The following is an 18,042-nucleotide window of genomic DNA, read 5'->3' on the forward strand; positions in this document are numbered from 1 at the left end:
GAGAAAGGAGAATTCATTCAGAACCAGGAGTGTAGAAAGGGCAGAGAAAGGAGAATTCACTCAGAACGGGGAGTGTAGAAAGGGCAGAGAAAGGAGAATTCACTCAGAACGAGGAGTGTAGAAAGGGCAGAGAAAGGAGAATTCACTCAGAACGAGGAGTGTAGAAAGGGCAGAGAAGGGAGACTATCCACTCAGAACGAGGAGTGTAGAAAGGGCAGAGAAAGGAGAATTCACTCAGAACCAGGAGTGTAGAAAGGGCAGAGAAAGGAGAATTCACTCAGAACGGGGAGTGTAGAAAGGGCAGAGAAAGGAGAATTCACTCAGAACGGGGAGTGTAGAAAGGGCAGAGAAAGGAGAATTCACTCAGAACGAGGAGTGTAGAAAGGACAGAGAAGGGAGACTATCCACTCAGAACGAGGAGTGTAGAAAGGGCAGAGAAAGGAGAATTCACTCAGAACCAGGAGTGTAGAAAGGGCAGAGAAAGGAGAATTCACTCAGAACGGGGAGTGTAGAAAGGGCAGAGAAAGGAGAATTCACTCAGAACGGGGAGTGTAGAAAGGGCAGAGAAAGGAGAATTCACTCAGAACGAGGAGTGTAGAAAGGACAGAGAAAGGAGACTATCCACTCAGAACGGGGAGTGTAGAAAGGGCAGAGAAAGGAGAATTCACTCAGAACGAGGAGTGTAGAAAGGGCAGAGAAAGGAGACTATCCACTCAGAACGGGGAGTGTAGAAAGGGCAGAGAAAGGAGACTATCCACTCAGAACGAGGAGTGTAGAAAGGGCAGAAAAATGAGACTATCCACTCAGAACGAGGAGTGTAGAAAGGGCAGAGAAAGGAGACTATCCACTCGGAACGAGGAATGTAGAAAGAGCAGAGAAAGGAGAATTCACTCAGAACGAGGTGTGTAAAAAGGGCAGAGAAAGGAGACTATCCACTCGGAACGAGGAATGTAGAAAGAGCAGAGAAAGGAGAATTCACTCAGAACGAGGAGTGTAGAAAGGGCAGAGAAAGGAGAATTCACAGAACGAGGAGTATAGAAAGGGCAGAGAAAGGAGACTATCCACTCAGAACGAGGAGTATAGAAAGGGCAGAGAAAGGAGAATTCACTCAGAACGAGGAGTATAGAAAGGGCAGAGAAAGGAGACTATCCACTCAGAACGGGGAGTGTAGAAAGGGCAGAGGAACGAGACTATCCACTCAGAACGAGGAGTGTAGAAAGGGCAGAAAAATGAGACTATCCACTCAGAACGAGGAGTGTAGAAAGGGCAGAGAAAGGAGACTATCCACTCAGAACCAGGAGTGTAGAAAGGGCAGAGAAAGGAGAATTCACTCAGAACAGGGAGTGTAGAAAGGGCAGAGAAAGGAGAATTCACTCAGAATGGGGAGTGTAGAAAGGGCAGAGAAAGGAGACTATCCACAGAACGAGGAGTGTAGAAAGGGCAGAGAAAGGAGAATTCACTCAGAACGAGGAGTGTAGAAAGGGCAGAGAAAGGAGAATTCACTCAGAACGAGGAGTGTAGAAAGGACAGAGAAAGGAGACTATCCACTCAGAACGGGGAGTGTAGAAAGGGCAGAGAAAGGAGAATTCACTCAGAACGAGGAGTGTAGAAAGGACAGAGAAAGGAGACTATCCACTCAGAACGGGGAGTGTAGAAAGGGCAGAGAAAGGAGACTGTCCACTCAGGAGTGTAGAAAGGGCAGAGAAAGGAGAATTCACTCAAAACCAGGAGTGTAGAAAGGGCAGAGAAAGGAGAATTCACTCAGAACGAGGAGTGTAGAAAGGGCAGAGAAGGGAGAATTCACTCAGAACCAGGAGTGTAGAAAGGGCACAGAAAGAAGAATTCACTCAGAACGAGGAGTGTAGAAAGGGCAGAGAAAGGAGACTATCCACTCAGAACGGGGAGTGTAGAAAGGGCAGAGAAAGGAGACTATCCACTCAGAACGGGGAGTGTAGAAAGGGCAGAGAAAGGAGACTGTCCACTCAGAACGAGGAGTGTAGAAAGGGCAGAGAAAGGAGAATTCACTCAGAACAGGGAGTGTAGAAAGGGCAGAGAAAGGAGAATTCACTCAGAATGGGGAGTGTAGAAAGGGCAGAGAAAGGAGACTATCCACAGAACGAGGAGTGTAGAAAGGGCAGAGAAAGGAGAATTCACTCAGAACGAGGAGTGTAGAAAGGGCAGAGAAAGGAGAATTCACTCAGAACAGGGAGTGTAGAAAGGGCAGAGAAAGGAGAATTCACTCAGAATGGGGAGTGTAGAAAGGGCAGAGAAAGGAGACTATCCACAGAACGAGGAGTGTAGAAAGGGCAGAGAAAGGAGAATTCACTCAGAACGAGGAGTGTAGAAAGGGCAGAGAAAGGAGAATTCACTCAGAACGAGGAGTGTAGAAAGGGCAGAGAAAGGAGAATTCATTCAGAACCAGGAGTGTAGAAAGGGCAGAGAAAGGAGAATTCACTCAGAACGGGGAGTGTAGAAAGGGCAGAGAAAGGAGAATTCACTCAGAACGAGGAGTGTAGAAAGGGCAGAGAAAGGAGAATTCACTCAGAACGGGGAGTGTAGAAAGGGCAGAGAAAGGAGAATTCACTCAGAACGAGGAGTGTAGAAAGGACAGAGAAAGGAGAATTCACTCAGAACGAGGAGTGTAGAAAGGACAGAGAAAGGAGACAATCCACTCAGAACGGGGAGTGTAGAAAGGGCAGAGAAAGGAGAATTCACTCAGAACGAGGAGTGTAGAAAGGGCAGAGAAAGGAGACTGTCCACTCAGGAGTGTAGAAAGGGCAGAGAAAGGAGAATTCACTCAAAACCAGGAGTGTAGAAAGGGCAGAGAAAGGAGAATTCACTCAGAACGAGGAGTGTAGAAAGGGCAGAGAAGGGAGAATTCACTCAGAACCAGGAGTGTAGAAAGGGCACAGAAAGAAGAATTCACTCAGAACGAGGAGTGTAGAAAGGGCAGAGAAAGGAGACTATCCACTCAGAACGGGGAGTGTAGAAAGGGCAGAGAAAGGAGACTGTCCACTCAGAAGGAGGAGTGTAGAAAGTACTGGGAATCTAGACAGTCCACTCAACATGAAGAGAGTAGTAAGGGTGCAGAAACCAGACTATCGACCCTGTAAGAAGATTACAAAAAAGGCTCGGTAACTGGACTGTTCATTCGGTAAGGAGATTATAGACAGGACTGGCACACCAGAATGTTCTGTCAGTAAGGAGAGTGTTGAAAGGGCTAGGAATCCAGAGTGTCCACACAGTGAGAAGGCCGGGAACCTAGAGTGTCCACTCAGTGAGAAGGCCGGGAATCCAGAGTGACGACTCAGTGAGAAGGCCGGGAACCCAGAGTGTCCACTCAGTGAGAAGGCCGGGAATCCAGAGTCTCCACTCAGTGAGAAGGCCGGGAACCCAGAGTCTCCACTCAGTGAGAAGGCCGGGAATCCAGAGTGTCCGCTCAGTGCGAAGGCCGGGAACCCAGAGTGTCCGCTCAGTGCGAAGGCCGGGAATCCAGAGTGTCCACTCAGTGAGAAGGCCGGGAATCCAGAGTGTCGACTCAGTGAGAAGGCTGGGAATCCAGAGTGTCGACTCAGTGAGAAGGCCGGGAATCCAGAGTGTCGACTGAGTGAGAAGGCCGGGAATCCAGAGTGTCCACTCAGTGAGAAGGCCGGGAATCCAGAGTCTCCACTCAGTGAGAAGGCCGGGAATCCAGAGTGTCGACTCAGTGAGAAGGCCGGGAATCCAGAGTGTCGACTCAGTGAGAAGGCCGGGAATCCAGAGTGACCACTCAGTGAGAAGGCCGGGAATCCAGAGTGTCGACTCAGTGAGAAGGCCGGGAATCCAGAGTGTCCACTGAGTGAGAAGGCCGGGAATCCAGAGTGTCGACTCAGTGAGAAGGCCGGGAATCCAGAGTGTCCACTCAGTGAGAAGGCCGGGAATCCAGAGTGTCGACTCAGTGAGAAGGCTGGGAATCCAGAGTGTCCACTCAGTGAGAAGGCCGGGAATCCAGAGTGTCCACTCAGTGAGAAGGCCGGGAATCCAGAGTGTCCACTCAGTGAGAACGCCGGGAATCCAGAGTGTCGACTCAGTGAGAAGGCCGGGAATCCAGAGTGACCACTCAGTGAGAAGGCCGGGAATCCAGAGTGTCGACTCAGTGAGAAGGCCGGGAATCCAGAGTGTCGACTCAGTGAGAAGGCCGGGAATCCAGAGTGTCCACTCAGTGAGAAGGCCGGGAATCCAGAGTGTCCACTCAGTGAGAAGGCCGGGAATCCAGAGTGTCCACTCAGTGAGAAGGCCGGGAATCCAGAGTGTCCACTCAGTGAGAAGGCCGGGAATCCAGAGTGTCGACTCAGTGAGAAGGCCGGGAATCCAGAGTGACCACTCAGTGAGAAGGCCGGGAATCCAGAGTGTCGACTCAGTGAGAAGGCCAGGAATCCAGAGTGTCCACTGAGTGAGAAGGCCGGGAATCCAGAGTGTCGACTCAGTGAGAAGGCCGGGAATCCAGAGTGTCGACTCAGTGAGAAGGCTGGGAATCCAGAGTGTCCACTCAGTGAGAAGGCCGGGAATCCAGAGTGACCACTCAGTGAGAAGGCCGGGAATCCAGAGTGTCGACTCAGTGAGAAGGCTGGGAATCCAGAGTGTCCACTCAGTGAGAAGGCTGGGAATCCAGAGTGACCACTCAGTGAGAAGGCCGGGAATCCAGAGTGTCGACTCAGTGAGAAGGCTGGGAATCCAGAGTGTCCACTCAGTGAGAAGGCCGGGAATCCAGAGTGACCACTCAGTGAGAAGGCCGGGAATCCAGAGTGTCGACTCAGTGAGAAGGCCGGGAATCCAGAGTCTCCACTCAGTGAGAAGGCCGGGAATCCAGAGTGTCGACTCAGTGAGAAGGCCGGGAATCCAGAGTGACCACTCAGTGAGAAGGCCGGGAATCCAGAGTGTCCACTCAGTGAGAAGGCCGGGAATCCAGGGTGACCACTCAGTGAGAAGGCTGGGAATCCAGAGTGTCGACAGTGAGAAGGCCGGGAATCCAGAGTGTCCACTCAGTGAGAAGGCTGGGAATCCAGAGTGTCGACTCAGTGAGAAGGCCGGGAATCCAGAGTGTCCACTGAGTGAGAAGGCCGGGAATCCAGAGTGTCGACTGAGTGAGAAGGCCGGGAATCCAGAGTGTCCACTCAGTGAGGCGGGGAATCCAGAGTGTCCACTCAGTGAGAAGGCCGGGAATCCAGAGTGTCCACTCAGTGAGAAGGCCGGGAATCCAGAGTGACCACTCAGTGAGAAGGCCGGGAATCCAGAGTGTCGACTCAGTGAGAAGGCCGGGAATCCAGAGTGTCCACTCAGTGAGGCCGGGAATCCAGAGTGTCCACTCAGTGAGAAGGCCGGGAATCCAGAGTGTCGACTCAGTGAGAAGGCTGGGAATCCAGAGTGTCCACTCAGTGAGAAGGCCGGGAATCCAGAGTGACCACTCAGTGAGAAGGCCGGGAATCCAGAGTGTCGACTCAGTGAGAAGGCCGGGAATCCAGAGTGTCGACTCAGTGAGAAGGCCGGGAATCCAGAGTGTCGACTGAGTGAGAAGGCCGGGAATCCAGAGTGTCGACTCAGTGAGAAGGCCGGGAATCCAGAGTCTCCACACAGTGAGAAGGCCGGGAATCCAGAGTCTCCGCACAGTGAGAAGGCCGGGAATCCAGAGTGTCCAGTCAGTGAGAAGGCCGGGAATCCAGAGTGTCGACTCAGTGAGAAGGCCGGGAATCCAGAGTGTCGACTCAGTGAGAAGGCTGGGAATCCAGAGTGACCACTCAGTGAGAAGGCCGGGAATCCAGAGTGTCGACTGAGTGAGAAGGCTGGGTATCCAGAGTGTCCACTCAGTGAGAAGGCTGGGAATCCAGAGTGTCCACTCAGTGAGAAGGCCGGGAATCCAGAGTCTCCACTCAGTGAGAAGGCCGGGAATCCAGAGTCTCCACTCAGTGAGAAGGCCGGGAATCCAGAGTGTCCACTCAGTGAGAAGGCCGGGAATCCAGAGTGTCGACTCAGTGAGAAGGCCGGGAATCCAGAGTCTCCACTCAGTGTGAAGGCTGGGAACCCAGAGTGTCCACTCAGTGAGAAGAGCATAGAAATGGCTCAGAAATCAGACTGTCTTTTAGTAAGAAGAGTTTAGTAAGGACTGGGAACCCACACTGTCCACCCTATAAGAAGTGCGTAGAGAGGGCTAGGAAAGTGCACTTCCCATTTAGTAAGAAGGGTAGGGAAACTAGACTGTCCAGGAGATGGCCAAACCACTATATGAGTAGGTTGCATCAGTCTTCACTGTAGAAGACAGTAGCAGAGTGCCAGATGCTGAAGGTGTGCGGGAAGAGAAGTGAGTGCAGTTACTATTACACGGGAGAAGGTGTTCAGAAAGCTGAAAGACCCCAAGGTACATAAGTCACCTTGACAAGATGAACTGCACCCTAGGGTTCTGAAAGAAGTATCGGTAGAGATTCTGGTGGTATTAGTTATGATAGAAACATAGAAAACCTACAGCACAATACAGGCCCTTCGGCCCTTAAAGTTGTGCTTAACGTGTACCTACCTTAGAAATTACTAGGCATACCCATAACCTTCTATTTTTCTAAGCTCCATGTATCCATCCAAAAGTCTCTTAAAAGACCCTATCGTATCCTGTTCCACTACCATTGCTGGCAGCCCATTCCACGCACTCACCACTCTGAGTCAAAAACTTACCCCTGACATCTCCTCTGTACCTACTCCCCAGCACCTTAAACCTCTGTCCTCTTGTGGCAATCATTTCAGCCGTGGGAAAAGCCTCTGACTATCTACACGATCAATGCCTCTCATCGTCTTATACACCTCTATCAGGTCACCTCTCATCCTCCGTCGCTTCAAGGAGAAAAGGCCGAGTTCACTCAACCTATAGTCATGCTCTCCAGTCCAGACAACATCCTTGTAAATCTCCTCTGCACCCTTTCTATGGTTTTCACATCCTTCCTGTAGTGGACCAGAACTGAGCACAGTACTCCAAGTGGGGTCTGACCACTGTGCTCAGGTACAGAGGGGATGTCAGGGGTAATAGCTGCAGCATTACCTCTTGGCTCCTAAATTCAATTCCATGATTGATGAAAGCCAATACACCATACGCCTTCTTAACTACAGAGTCGACCTGCGCAGCTGCTTTGTGTGTCCTATGGACTCGGACCCCAAGATCCCTCTGATCCTCCACACTGCCAAGAGCCTTACCATTAATACTATATTCTGTCATCATATTTGATCTACCAAAATGAACCACCTCACACTTATCTGGGTTGAACTCCATCTGCCACTTCTCAGCCCAGTTTTGCATCCTATCGATGTCCCACTGTAACCTCTACAGTTTTCCATACTAGCCACAACACCTCCAACCTTTGTGTCATCAGCAAATTTACTAACTCATCCCTCCACTTCCTCATCCAGGTCATTTATAAAAATCACAAAGAGTAAGGGTCCCAGACCAGATCCCTGAGGCACTCCACTGGTGACCGACCTCCATGCAGAATATGACCTGTCTGCAACCACCCTTTGCCTTCTGTGGGCAAACCAGTTCTGGATCCACAAAGCAATGTTCCCTGGATCCCATGCCTCCGTACTTTCTCAATAAGCCTTGCATGGGGTACCTTATCAAATGCCTTGTTGAAATCCATATATACTACATCTTATCCTCTTGCTCTTCACATACTTGTAGAATGCCTTGGGATTTTCCTTAATCCTGCCCACCAAGGCCTTCTCATTGCCCCTTCTGGCTCTCCTAATTTCCTTCTTAAGCTCCTTCCTGTTAGCCTTATAATCTTATAGATCTCTAACATTACCTAGCTCTCTGAACCTTTCGTAAGCTTTTCTTTTCTCCTTGACTAGATTTATTATAGCCTTTGTACACCACAGTTCCTGTACCCTACCATAACTTCCCTTTCTCATTGAAACATACCTATACAGAACTCTGCACAAATATCCCCAGAACATTCGCCACATTTCTTCCATATTTTCCCTGAGAACGTTTGTTTCCAATTTAAGCTTCCAATTTCCTGCCTGATAGCCTCATAATTCCCCTTACTCCAATTAAACACTTTCCTAACTTGTCTGTTACTGTCCGTCTGCAATGCTATCGTAAAGGAGATAGAATTATGATCACCATCTCCAAAATGCTCTCACACTGAGAGATCTGACACCTGACCAGGTTCATTTCCCAATACCAAATCAAGTACAGCCTCTCCTCTTGTAGGCTTTTCTACATATTGTATCAAGAAGCCTTCCTGAACACACCTAACAAACTCCACCCCATCTAAACCCCTTGCTGTAGGGAGATGCCAATCGATATTTGGGAAATTAAAATGTCCCATCATGACAACTCTGTTATTATTCCACCTTGCCAGGATCTGTTTCCCTATCTGCTCCTCGAAATCCCTGTTACTATTGGACAGCCTATAAAAACCACCCAGTAGTTATTGACCCCTTCCACCCACCCACAGAAACTCTGTAGACAATCCTTCCATGGCATCCATCTTTTCTGCAGCCATGACACTATCTCTGATCAACAGTGCCACACCCCCATCTCTTTTGCCTCCCTCCCTGTCCTTTCTGAAACATCTAAAACCCGGCACTTGAAGTAACCAATCCTGTCCCTGAGCCATCCAAGTCTCTGTAATGGCCACCACATCATATCTCCAAGTACTGGTCCACGATGTAAGCTCATCCACTTCGTTCACAACACTCCTTGCTTTAAAGTAGACACATCTCAAACCTTCAGTCTGAGTGCATCCCTTCTCTATCACCTACCTGTCCTCCCTCACACACTGTCTCCTAGCTTTCTCTATTTGTGAGCCAGCTGTCTCTTCCCCAGTCTCTTCAGTTTGGTTCCCACCCCCCAACAATTCTAGTTGAAACTCTCCCCAGTAGCCTTAGCAAACCTCCCCGCCAGGATTTTGGTCCCCCTGGATTTAAATGCAACCCTTCCTTTTTGTACAGGTCACACCTGCCCCAAAAGAGGTCCCAATGAACCAGAAATCTGAATCCCTGCCCCCTGCTCCAATCCCTCAGCCACATATTTATTCTCCACCTCATTCTATTCCTACTCTTACTGTCACATGACACAGGCAGTAATCCTGAGATTACTACCTTTGCAGTCCTGCTTCTCAACTTCCTTCCTAACTCCCTATAGTCTTTTTTCAGGACCTCTTCCCTTTTCCTACCTATTTCATTGGTACCAATATGTACCATGACCTCTGGCTGTTCTCCCTCCCACTGCAGGATATCTTGGACATGATCTGAAAAATGACAGACCCTGGCACCTGGGAGGCAAACAACCATCTGAGTTTCTTTCCTGTGTCCACAGAATCGCCTGTCTGACCCCCTGACTATAGAGTCCCCTATCAATACTGCCTTCCTCTTCCTTTTCCTACCCTTCTGAGCCACAAGGCCAGACTCTGTGCCAGAGGCATGGCCACTGTTGCTTCCTCCAGGTAGGCTGTCACCCCCATCCCCCCAACAGTACTCAAATAGGAGTACTTATTGTCAAGGGGTACAGCCACAGGGGTACTCTCTAGTACCTGACTCTTCCTCTTCCCCCTCCTGACTGTGACCCACTTGTCTGTCACCACTGGCCCTGGTGTGACCACCTGCCTATAACTCCTTTCTATCACCTCCTTGCTCTCCCTGACTAGGCGAAGGTCATCGAGTTGCATCTCCAGTTCCCTAACTCGGTCCCTTAGGAGCCGCAGCTCAACACACCAGGTGCAGATATGACTGTCCGGGAGGCTGGAAGACTCCAGGACCCCCCACATCTGACACTGAGCACACATACTTCCTGCTTTTCACAGTTACAAAACACTTTGGACTCTGGTATGGTGCCAGAGGACTGAAAAATTGCAAATGTTACCCCACTCTTTAAGAAAGGAGGAAGGCAGCAGAAAGGAAATTATAGACCAGTTAGCCTGACCTCTGTGGTTTTGAAGATGTTGGAATCAGTTGTTAAGGATGAGGTTATGGAGTACTTGATGACACAGGACAAGATAGGGCAAAGTCAGCATGGTTTCCTTCAGGGAAAATCTTGCCTGACAAACCTGTTGGAATTCTTAGGGGAGATTATACTTAGGATAGATAAAGGGGATACAGTGGATTTGTATATTTGGATTTTCAGAAGGCCTTTGATAAGGTGCCACACATGAGGCTGCTTACCAAGTTAAGAGCCCATGGTATAATAGGAAAGTTACTAGCATGATTAGAGCATTGACTGAAAGCTAGGAGGCAGCAAGTGGAAATAAAAGGTTCCTTTCTGTTTGGCTGCCAATGACTAGTGGTGTTCTGCAAGCATTAGTGTTGGGATTGCTGCTTTTTATTCTGTATACCAATGATTTAAATGATAGAATAGATGGGTTTGTTGCCAGGTTTGTAGATGATACCAAGATTGGTGGAGGGGCAGGTAGTGTTGAGGAAACATGTAAGCTGCAGAAGGACTTAGATTAGGAGAATGGGGAAGAAAGTGCAAATGAAATACAATGTTGGAAAATGCACGGTCATGCACTTTGATAGAAGAAATAAATGTGCAGACTATTTTCTAAATGGGGAGAAAATCCAAAAACTCTGAGATTCGACTGGACTTGGGAGAAAATCCTAAAGGCTAACTTGCAGGTAGAGTCAGTGGTGAATGCACTATTAGCATTCATTTCAAGAGGTCGAGAATACAAGAGCAGGGTTGTGATGCTGAGGCTTCACCTTGAGTATTGTGAACAGTTTTGGGCTCCTCATTAAAGAAAAGATGTGCTGGCATTGGAGAGGGTTCAGAGGAGGTTCACAAGGATGATTCTGGGAATGAAAATGGCACATCAGCAATATTACTTCATTAACAATTTGAGGTGATGTTGTATGTCGCCATAGACTCGAGCAGCTTTCTTTAGATGTACAGCAGAGAGCATTCTGACTGGTTGCATCACTGTCTGATACGGGGGCTCCAATGCACAGGATGGCAAAAGGATGTAGAGGGTTGTAAAGTCGGTCAGCTCTATCATGGGCATAACCCTCCCACCGTCAAGGACATCTTCAAGAGGCAGCGCCTTGAGAAGGCAACATCCCTCATTAAAGACATTCACATCCAGGACATGGAAAATGGAATTTAATGCAGACAAGTGTAAGGTGTTGCATTTTGGGAGGACAAACCAGAGTAGGACTTGCACAGTGAAAGGTATTGCACTGAGGAGTGCGGCAGAACACATGGATCTGGGAATACAGATCCAGAATTCATTGAAAGTGGTGCAATTCGAGTCTGCTGCACTATTTCATCACAGCTGATTCATTTTTCCTCTTAGTCCCAATTTCTTGCCTCCACCCCCACCCCTACATCCCTTCATGCCCTGACCAATCAAGAATCTATCAATATCTACCTTAAATATACATAAAGACTTGAGGGTCTCTATAGCTGCCTGTGGCAACCAGTTCCAGAGATTCACCACCCTCTGGCTAAAGAAATTCAGCCTCTTCTCAGTTCTAAAAGGACATCCCTCTATTCTGAGGTTGTGTTATCTGGTCTTAGGCTCTCCCACCATAGGAAACATCCACTCCAGCTCCACTCTATCAAGGCCTTTCACCAGTCGATAGGTTTCAATTAGGTCACCCCTCAGACTAATAACAGATTGGCCGAAGAGGCCATTTCTGTGCTGTAGTATTCTCTGACTCTATGGCATGCCTTCCTTTCATTACTACCATCGGGGAGTATGTACAGGAACTTGAAGACCCACACCCAGTGTTTTAGGAACAGTTCTCTGACTCTGACAGAAGAGTGCCCCAAAGAATGAATGACAGTTAAAACATTAGAACCCTAAAGCCTCCCACCCCCCACTCCCACACACAAGCAGCAGCAATGACTCTCCTGAGCTAATAGTTAAAATCAGAATCAGTGCCCCACATGACGTGAAATTTGTTGTTTTGTGGCAGAAGTGCACTCCAAAGACATAAAATTAATATCAATTGCAAGATAAATAAATAAGACAGAAAAAAAAGGAATAAACAGCTGATGTATATTGGTTCATTGTCCGTTCAGAACTCTGATGACAGAGGGAAAGGAGCTGTTCCTAAAACACTGAGTGTGGATCTTCAGGTTCCTGTACATACTCCCCAATGATAGTAATGATAGGAAGATATCAAAGATATAAGATATAATGACAATGATATGGAAAGGGACACCCTTTTTTCCCCTATATTGAATTGTCAGGTGAATGGTTAGTGTGTGATGTACTGCAGATCATGGTCTGTATTGGCTTTGCTATTGCTTGCCTGGTAGGGGAGGGTGCTGATGCTTTTTTGCTGAAGTGGGTCGGGGAGAGTCATTGCTGCTGCTTGTGTGTGGGAGTGGGGGTGGGAGGCTTTGGGGTTCTAACATTTTAACTGTCATTCATTCTTTGGGGCAGTCTTCTGTTTTTGTGAACGTCTGCAATGAAAAAGAATTTCAGGATGTATATTGTTATATTTCTCTGATATTAAACGGAACTATCGAACTATTGATTAAAGAAATAACTAATCGTTTATATAATCAATGATAGATGAAATAACTAATCATTTAGAAAAATTTAAAATAATCAAAGCTTGCTAGCATGGGTTTATAGAAGCTAAATCAGGTTTAACAATTCTCTCGAATCTTTTAAGAATGTGACGGAGAGCTGATAGGGAAGAATGGGTAGAGATAGTATGTCTAGACTTACATGAACCATTTGATATGAGTCTTTAAAAAGTCCCTTAACAAAGTTATTTATTGTATGTTGCACAAGTACGTGATGCAGTCAGATGCAATGAAAAGCTTATTTGTGGCAACATCACGGGCACCTAGCATCTTTCAAGAAGCATTATTGTATGATGGTTCACCAGGATGCTGTCTGGATTAAGAATGATGTGCTATATTTAGAGGTTGGACAAACTTGAGTTGTTTTCTCTGGAGAGACGGAGCCTAATAGAGTTCAATTCTGAATGTTAATTGCTTAATCTTATTGTTTGCACGATTTGTGTTTTTTTCCTGCACGTTGAGTGGTTTGACAGTTTTCTTTTGTTAATGCATTCTATTGGATTCCCTTGTTCTGTGGCTGCCTGTAAAGAAACAAATCTCAAGGTTGTATATAGTATACATACTTTGAACTTTGAAATTGGAGATTTATAAGATTATGAGAAGCAAAGATAAGCAAACAATATCTTTTTCCCAGGGTAGAATTAGAAGGCATGCATTTAAAGTGAGAAGAGGTGATTTCAAAGATATGAGTGGCAAATTTTTTACACAGACAGTGGTGGGTGCCTGGAATGTGTTGCCTGGGGTGGGGGTAGAGGCAGATACATTAGAGACTTTTAAGAGATGTTTAGATAGGCACGTGGATATGAAGAAAATGGAAGGTTATAAACATTATGTAGGCAGAAGAGATTAGTTGGCCATTTGATTACTAATTTAATTGTTTCATTACAGCATCATGGGCCGAAGAGCCTGTTCCTGGGCTGTACTGCTCAATGTTCTCTGTTTATTCATAAGAAAAGCATCTGCATCGATTGTAGACTTTTACATTATACCAGAGAGAACACCATTACAACAAAGAAATGTCTGTCTGAATGCAAAGTGATCAAAGCAGTCATGGTGTTGCTAAACTGTAGTGATTAGGGTTTTGCTGGTTGGTTTAAGAACCAAATGACTAAGCAATGACTAAGTCCATTATTAAAGATGAAATAGTGGCATATCTAGCAGTGATAGGATTGCGCTGAGCCAGCATGGATTTACCAAGGGCAAATCATGCTTGACTAATCTATTGGAATTTTTCAAGGATGTAACCAGGAAGTTAGACAAGGGAGATCCAGTGGATGTAGTGAATCTCGATTTTCAGAAGGCATTTGATAAGGTCCCACATAGGAGATTGGTGGGTAAAATCAGAGCTCATGGCATTGGGGGGAAGATATTGACATGGATAGAAAACTGGTTGGCAGATAGAAAGCAAAGGGTAGCAGTGAATGGGTGTTTCTCGGAATGGCAGGTGGTGACTAGTGGGGTGCCACAGGGCTCGGTATTGGGACCACAGTTGTTTACGATTTACCTCAGCGATTTAGATGAAGGCATTGAGAATAACATCAGCAAGTTTGCTGATGATACTAAGCTGGGTGGCAGTGTGACATGTGATGAGGATGTTAGGAGAATTCAGGGTGACTTGGATAGGCTGAGTGAGTGGGCAGATACTTGGCAGATGACGTTTAATGTGAATAAGTGTGAGGTTATCCACTTTGGGAGTAAGAACAGGAAGGCAAATTATTATCTGAATGATGTAGAGTTAGGTAAGGGAGAAATGCAAAGAGATCTAGGAGTCCTTGTTCATCAGTCACTGAAGGTGAATGAGCAAGTGCAGCAGGCAGTGAAGAAGGCTAATGGAATGTTGGCCTTTATTACAAGGGGAATTGAGTACAAGAGCAAGGAAATCCTTCTGCATTTGTACAGGGCCCTGGTGAGACCACACCTGGAGTATTGTGTATAGTTTTGGTCTCCAGGGTTAAGGAAGGACATCCTGGCTGTAGAGGAAGGGCAGCGTAGATTCACAAGGTTAATTCCTGGGATGTCCAGACTGTCTTATGCAGAGAGGTTAGAGAGACTGGGCTTGTACACGCTGGAATTAAGGAGATTGAGGGGGATCTGATTGCAACATATAAGATTATTAAGGGATTGGACAAGATAGAGGCAGGAAATATGTTCCAGATGCTGGGAGAGTCCAGTACCAGAGGGCATGGTTTGAGAATAAGGGGTAGGTCATTTAGGACAGAGTTAAGGAAAAACTTTTTCTCCCAGAGAGTTGTGGGGGTCTGGAATGCACTGCCTCGGAAGGTAGTGGAGGCCAATTCTCTGGATACTTTCAAGAAGGAGCTAGATAGGTATCTTATGGATAGGGGAATCAAGGGATATGGTGACAAGGTAGGAACCAGGTATTGATAGTAGATGATCAACCATGATCTCAGAATGGCGGTGCAGGCTCGAAGGGCTGAATGGTCTACTTCTGCACCATTGTCTATTGACTATTCCTGAACCTGGTGATGTGGGACACCCTGCTCAGTGGGAGGTGTGAGAAGATGCCATGGCCCGGATGGCAGGGATCTTTGATGATGGACGTTACCTTCTGGAGGGTTCGCTCCTGTAGACACTGCCGATGGTAGGGAGGGATTGGCAGAATCCACTACTCTCTGCAGCTTCTCGTATTCCTAGACATTCTAATTCCTGTAGCAGACCATGATACAACCTGTCGGAATATCTGTGAAAGTTTGTTAAGCTGTTCAATGACAAGCCAAACCTCCTTAACCTCCAAAAAAAGTAAAGATGCCACACTTTCCTTACAGTTGCATTTATGTTCAGGACTGTATGGTTCCCTAGATTTCCAGCATCCTAACTATTTTACTGATTCAAAATCAGGCTGTGATTTGTTGATTATGCTCCTTCATAGACTTTTTAACTTGGTGGTGTTCTGAGACCTGTCAGATGTGAGGGCTCTGGTTATTGTTTCCCCTTGTGTCTGTGTGACGAAGTTTCACGGCATGTCCGTGCTGTTCTCTTGTTCCAGTACCACGAGGCTCTGCAGCTCTGCCTGGAACAGAATCTGACCATCACCGACGACCTGGCAGAGAAAATGACCGTGTCCAAGGACTCAAAGGAAGTCTCCGAGGAGTTCCGGCGTGAGCTGCTTGAGCGGATCGCTGACTGCTGCCTGCGACAGGGAAACTACCACCTCGCCACCAAGAAATACACACAGGCTGGCAACAAGATCAAGGTGAGGGGTGTGCACTACCCTGGAGCCCAGTCAGTTCATACCTCTGATACAGCTGTCATTCAGACACAAACAGAACAAACTGCAGAGTCCCTACAAAACACCACAAGTCACAGACCGCCAGCCAGAACAAGATTCCTTGTATTTGTTTGGGATGTCTCAAACTGTTCTGATGCCTTCACAAACAACAGAAAATCTGCAGATGCTGGAAGTCCAAGCGACGCACACAAAATGCTGGAAGATCTCACCAAGCCAGGCAGCATCCATGGAAAAGAGTACGGTTGACATTTCAGGCCGAAACCCTTCAGCAGGACTGGAGAAAAAAAGATGAATAGAGTTAAAAGGTGCAGGGAGGGGAGAGAGAAACACAAGGTGACAGGTGAAACTGGGAGGGGGAGGGATAAAGGAAAGAGCTGGGAAGTTGACTGGTGAAAGAGATACAGGGCTGGAGAAGGGGGAGTCTGATAGGAGAGCACAGAAGGTCATGGAAGAAAGAAAAGGGGTTTGGAGCACCAGAGGGGAGATACGGGCGGGCAAGGACATAAGGTGAGAGAGGAAAAACGGGATTGGGAACTATGAAGGGAAGGGCATTAGCGGAAGTTTGAGAAATCGGTATACCTCCTCCCTCACTACCATTCAGGGCTCCAGACAGTCCTTCCAGCTGAGACTGGTGAGTCTGATGGGGTCATATACTGAGTCCGGTGCTCCCGGTGTGGCCTCCTACATACCAGTGAGAACCGACGTAGATTGGGAGCCTGCTTCACTGAGCACCTACGCTCTGTCCACCAGAAGAAGCGGGATCTCCCAGTGGCCAGCCATTTTAATTCCGCTTCCCATTCTCATTCCAATACATCAATCCATAGCCTCCTCCACTGTTGTGATAAGGCCACACTCAAGTTGGAGGAACAGCACCTTGTATTCCATCTGGACAGCCTCCAACCTGATGGTATGAACATCGATTTCTCAAACTTCCAGTAATACCCTGCCCCCCTTCACTATTCCCATCCCCTTTTACCTCTCTCACCCCATCTCTTTGCCTGCCCATCGCCTCCCTCTGGCACTCCTCCCCCCTTTTCTTTCTTCCATGACATTCTGTCCTCTCCTCTCAGACTCTCCCTTCTCCAGCCCTGTATCTCTTTCACCAATCAACTTCCCAGCTCTTTACTTCATTTTTCCCCTTCCCAGTACCATCTATCACCTTGAGTTTTGTCCTCCCCTTCCCCAGCTTTTGAATTTACTCCTCATCTTTTTTTCTTCCAGTCCTACCGAAGGGTCTCAGCCCAAAACATCAACTGTACTTTTATCCACAGATCTACCTGGCCTGCTGAGTTCCTCCAGCATTTTTTGTGTGTTATTCTGATGTCTTGTTGTCTTACTGTTCTCTCTTTGCTACCTCGCTGATCTTCAGTTTATTTACACCTCACAAGTGAGTCCCATCCCCTCGCATTGTCTACCATCACTTAAGTGCTCACTTCCCGTGTATGCTGCAGTTCTGTCTGTTTGCAAAACATCCAGTCTACTCTGCCCCGACACTGGAGTTTATTCCCAGACATCCAGTCTGCTCTGCCCCGACACGGGAGTTTATTCCCAGACATCCAGTCTGATCTGCCCCGACACGGGAGTTTATTCCCAGACATCGAGTCTGATCTGTCCCGACACGGGAGTTTATTCCCAGACATCCAGTCTGCCCTGCCCCAACACGGGAGTTTATTCCCAGACATCCAGCCTGATCTGTCCCGACACGGGAGTTTATTCCCAGACATCCAGCCTGATCTGTCCCGACACGGGAGTTTATTCCCAGACATCCAGTCTGATCTGTCCCGACACGGGAGTTTATTCCCAGACATCCAGTCTACTCTGCCCCGACACGGGAGTTTATTCCCAGACATCCAGTCTACTCTGCCCCGACACGGGAGTTTATTCCCAGACATCCAGTCTACTCTGCCCCGATACGGGAGTTTATTCCCAGACATCCAGTCTGCTCTGCCCTGACTCGGGAGTTTATTCCCAGACATCGAGTCTGCCCTGCCCCGACACAGGAGTTTATTCCCAGACATCGAGTCTGATCTGCCCCGACACGGGAGTTCACTTCCAGACATCGAATCTGTCCTGACCGACACAAGTTTATTCCCAGACATCGAGTCTGATCTGTCCCGACACGTGAGTTTACTCCACGTTAATATTTATGTATGGTGACTGTAAATGAAAGGTCCAGTTTCTCTTGCAAACCTTCCTGCCATGATCGACATCACGGGAAGCTACAGATGCAAGACGTGGA

The 18,042-nt window shown here is 47.6% G+C and overlaps 1 protein-coding gene across 1 annotated transcript in view; it reads left to right on the top strand.

The window, feature by feature from the left end:
• The window catches only part of ift140 (intraflagellar transport 140 homolog (Chlamydomonas)), a 218,852-nt gene that overhangs the window by 191,533 nt on the left and 9,277 nt on the right, over positions 1-18,042 (top strand). The window contains exon 26 of the mRNA XM_059978862.1: positions 15,561-15,767. Within this exon, the coding sequence (XP_059834845.1) occupies positions 15,561-15,767 (207 nt within the window). The remainder of the gene's footprint in view (positions 1-15,560; positions 15,768-18,042) is intronic.

This window comes from Hypanus sabinus, chromosome 9, assembly GCF_030144855.1.
Source record: "Hypanus sabinus isolate sHypSab1 chromosome 9, sHypSab1.hap1, whole genome shotgun sequence".
Taxonomy (NCBI): Eukaryota; Metazoa; Chordata; class Chondrichthyes; order Myliobatiformes; family Dasyatidae; genus Hypanus; species Hypanus sabinus.